This window comes from Pinus tabuliformis, chromosome Q (genome assembly GCF_031772625.1).
Source record: "Pinus tabuliformis cultivar Carrire ecotype Pingquan chromosome Q, CPIR1, whole genome shotgun sequence".
NCBI classification, from domain to species: domain Eukaryota; kingdom Viridiplantae; phylum Streptophyta; class Pinopsida; order Pinales; family Pinaceae; genus Pinus; species Pinus tabuliformis.
The window spans coordinates 830,028,170-830,032,920 of NC_142296.1; the positions used below are offsets into that span (position 1 = coordinate 830,028,170).

Below are 4,751 nucleotides of genomic sequence, written 5' to 3' on the forward strand. Positions count from 1 at the left end.
AACAGATGCCAGACCGCGCCCCTCTGTGACCAAGTTCATCAAAAAACTAGATGAAATCCCTGAGGTTAATCTTCCTCCTTCCCTTCCAAGGAAGTCTGCAATAACTCTCGCGGAAAGAGGTTTAGTAGGCCAGTTCACTGGCCTCTGGCCCTCTCCGAGATCAGTTCAGAAATGGGTAGAGCGCAACTGGAGTGCGATGATACAAGGGAAGATCGCCATCAGTTTCTGCGGACGTGGATATTATACATTCCTTTTCGAATCGAAAGAAGATAAGAACCTCATCTTCAGAAATGGCCCTTGCTTCATGGATTCAAGGGGACTTTACCTGAATAGATGGACTCCGGACTTTGACCCGGAAATGGACATTCCAAATGCAGTTCCAGTATGGGTACGGCTTCCCCACTTGCCGCTTCATTACTGGGGAGATGAATTAGTAAAGGCAATAGGAAATGAAGTAGGTAAATACATTGATAGATCTGAACCAAGGGAGAACATGCATGCGTGCGCGAGGATCTGCGTGGAAGTAGATCTAGGGAAAGGTTTGCCGAAAGCCATCAAGATCAAGATGGATCCATGGACGCACATCCAGCAGTTGGACTACGAGCAGCTTCCCTTCAAATGCAAGGTATGTCACGAGTATGGTCATTTTGCAAATAGATGTAGCAAGTCTAAAAAAAATGATGAATCAACTGATAATGAGGAAAATCCTGAGGGCTCATGGGAACCAGTAAAAAGGAAAAAACCTTCCCCCAACCAAGGACCCAACTCCAAATCCCCTCCAGAATCCCACCCCTCTCCTCCTCCTCCTCCCTCCAGCTCAGCTTTTCCTTCATCCTCCAACCCCTTCGAATCCTTGTCCGTCGAAGAACCCTCCTCCCCTCCCTCTTCCCCCCGCACAGCTCCCTCTTCCCCCCGCATGATACCTCCCCCTTCCCCCCCCCCCATACCATTGAGAGAATCCTTACAAGAAACAAATCGAAAGAATCCAGTCAACCCACAGACCCTCCGAGAAAACCTGGCAAAAAGTCAAATAAAGAGCTCAGAGATGAAACAATGGCAAAAGAGATGGCAACGGGAGCGCAGCAACCAATGGATTCATACTTAGGCAAGCTAAAAGGGAGTGGAGAAAAATTAAAGGAGAAGAGCGGACCTCACCCAACAAACGGTAAATAATGATTTTGGTCTCTTGGAATTGTAGAGGGATGGGCTCCCCCTTAAAACTAAAAGCAATCTGGGATTTATTAAAGCAGGAGCAGCCAGACCTTCTCCTAATCCAGGAGACCAAAATTACTGAACAGGACTTCCAAAAACAACTCCAAAATTCCAAAATCTTCACAGGTGTATCAATCATGTCAGAAGGTGCTTCAGGAGGAATAGGAACAATATGGAATAAGAATAAATGGGAAATCATCAATTCCCAATTTTGCAACTGGTGGGTCAGAACAGACTTGAAAAACAAAGGAACTCAGGAAATCTACTATATCTATAATATATATGCCCCAAACCACTATAGGGACAAAGGACGTTGTTGGGACACCATAGCCTCAGATCTTCAATCAATGCAAAACAGGAATATAATAATGGGAGGAGACATGAATTTAATAAGAAATGTGGATGAAAAGTTAGGAGGAAACTACCATGCAAACCCCTCAAGAGACATGCTAGAAGCTATAATACAGTCCCACAATCTGATTGACATTCCTCCATTCAACGGGAAATACACATGGAGTAATAAAAGATCTGGCCACCATAATATCAAAGAGAGATTGGATAGATTTTTGCTACAGGAAGGAATCGCAGCAAGTTTCCAGTCCATTAAGAGTCAATTAATTCATGCATCGGCCTCAGATCACAAGCCTGTGCTTCTAAATCTGGACAAAGGCAGAAACTTGGGGCCACTCCCCTTCAAATATAATAAAACTTGGGATCTTCAAGAAGATTTTCGCACCCTCATTCAAAATCAGTGGGCCAAGGAGGTAATCGGATCGCCCTACTTTCTCTGGGAAACGAAATTAAAACACCTAAGAGCAGTCATCAAACAGTGGGCAAAGGAAGCAGCGATCTTGGAAAACAAAAAAAAATCAGATCTACTCACGAAGTTGGAGCAGTGGCATGAAGATAAAGAGAACTTACAAAACACCAGTGAAGACTTAGAGCAGGAAAAAGAAATGTATAGGGAACTCTACCGACAAAATAGAGTAGAGGAAGAGGACCAAAGACATAAATCCTGGTGCCTTTGGCTGAAAGCCGGAGACAAAAACACATCCTATTTCCACAACAATATCAAACTCAGGAGAGCAGGAAATCAGATAGAGAAAATAGAGGCTGAAGGAAAAGAGATCATCGATCAAGAAGAAATTAAAGAAGCAGCATTCAATCACTTTAAATCCCTTCTTTCCGCTGCTCCTCAGCAAACGGACAGCTCTGAATTTCTTAGTGCAGTTGAGAGAAAAATATCAGACACCCAAAACAAAGAATTGGACCAGGACATTACAGAAGAGGAAATTTGAGCAGCAACCTTCAGTATGCAGCAGGACAAGGCCCCGGGTCCGGATGGGTTCACGGTTGCCTTCTATCGAAATCATTGGGAAACAATTAAAAAAGACTTTGTGCGGATGGTAAAGAACGTTTTCAAAAACCACAAGATGGGAGAAAACACCAAGTCTTCCCACATAGCCCTGATCCCTAAGGAAGTGAATCCACTCTCGTTTGACAGGTTCCGCCCCATATCCTTATGTAATGTCTCTTACAAGATTGTAACAAAAATCCTAGCCAATAGGCTAAAAAAACTCCTCCCTCTCTTAATTTCGGAAAACCAGGGAGGCTTTGTTCCTAGCAGGCAAATAACCGACAATGTCATATTGATCCAGGAAGCTATCCACAGCAGCCTAAACAGAGGAGAACGAGGGATGATAATCAAACTCGACATGGCAAATGCTTTTGATAGAGTTGCCCACTCATTCCTAACAGAAGCACTCAAAAAATTTGGGATCTCAGAAAACTTCATAAGCATTATCAATGGGTGCATCTCCAATCCTTGGACAGCTCCCCTGATTAATGGTCGCCCCAGCAAATACTTCAGAAGCTCCAGGGGGCTGAGACAAGGATGCCCTCTCTCCCCATTCTTATACATCATAATGGCTGAGACTTTGAGTATTCATCTAGAATATCTTCGCAGACAAAAAGAGATCATTGGAATATGTATTGAAAGAGGGATCAAAGAGATCAACCACTCGCTCTTCGCGGATGACACACTTCTCATTGGGGGAGCCTCCAGCTTAATAGCAAAAAGATTCAAGAAAGTCTTGGATGTCTTTTTAGCAGTTTCAGGAGGGAAGTTGAACAATAGAAAATGCAAGATATATACTTGGAATGTCCCCCTCCAAATACAGCAAAGAATATCTTTGATACTGGACATTCCAGTTCAAAGAAACTGGAGCTTCTTTTCCTATATAGTTCTGCCTCTTGCTAAAGAAACAGTCAAGGCGGAGATCTAGATCAAACACATAGAAAAGATGAGAGGCCTCCTTCAGAGTTGGGGAGTGTCTTGGCTCAATTTGGCAGGCAGAACGACCCTCATCAAGTCCATTCTCTCAGCACTTCCAATCTATCAATATGCGGTCATCATGGCCCCGGCCAGCATTCATAAACATATGGAACTCATCATGCGAAGTTTCCTATGGCAGGGAGGAAAGCAGGAGTCCAAAAAATTTAGTCTTGTCAAATGGGATCAGGTAACCATTCCATATGAAAAGGGAGGCCTTTCCATTAAAATCCCAAGTCTCTCCAATCGGGCTTTGGGTTTTAAATTGATCTGGAGAATTCTCTCTGGCAAAGGTTCGTGGTGGGTGGAGGTCATAAAAAGGAAGTATCTCAGAAACATGAACTCTAATCTTCTTACTGAATCAATAGTTGACAGACCCTGCACACCGGTATGGAAACTCATTAAAAAAGTGCTCCCCCAATTCCGAGAAAACACATCCAAACTCCCTGGAAATGGTAAGGACACCAATATTTGGTCAGATAGAATTATGGGCTCCAAGCCGTGAAACCTTCTACAAGCCTTCAGACCTCTGCAGATATGGATGGAAGAAAGAAATTTAATCACCTTGTTCGACATATCAATATGGAACCAAAACAAATGGCATGATTGGAAGGATCTCCAAACCCCCATTGAACTCAGAGATCTTTGGTCCAATCTCAAGTCCTCCCTCTCTGGCTTTGTGCCTTTCAATATTGGGATTGAAGATAGGTATATTTGGGACTCCAATGGAGGGAAATTCACGGTAAAAGAGGGATACAAAACATTGCAGGCCACAACCCTTTCAGCAAACTGGAACATCTACTCAACTGCCTGGAAAACAAAGTGTCTCCCAAAGATTAAACATTTCAATTGGACCCTCCTGAAAGGCAAGATTCTAACTGCTGAGAACCTAAGGAAAAGAGGAATTTTGGGTCCTTCAATGTGCTGCTTCTGTCGTGCAGAGGAGGAAAACATACAGCACATTTTCTTACTATGCCCCTTCGCTCAGAGCTGCTGAAAGCAGGTGACAAGCCCCATAGAAATTAGTGAAAGTTTTGATCAGATCACCTCTCTCCAGAAAAATTGGGGGAAATGTTATCCTTTTCCCAGGAAAGGCAAACACAACATCAGTAGAATGTGGAAATGTATTCCAGCCACTCTATTCTGGCATATTTGGCTAGCCAGGAATAACTATGTCTTCAATAACAAAAAGCCCAATATGGCCAGT

At 43.4% G+C, this 4,751-nt stretch overlaps 1 protein-coding gene across 1 annotated transcript; it reads left to right on the plus strand.

The window, feature by feature from the left end:
* Window positions 1-1,580: 1,580 nt before the first annotated feature.
* Window positions 1,581-2,510, plus strand: LOC149222180 (uncharacterized). The gene has a single exon (XM_089387525.1). The coding sequence runs from the start codon at window positions 1,581-1,583 to the stop codon at window positions 2,508-2,510; it is 930 nt and encodes a 309-aa protein (XP_089243651.1).
* The last annotated feature ends 2,241 nt before the right edge of the window (window positions 2,511-4,751 follow it).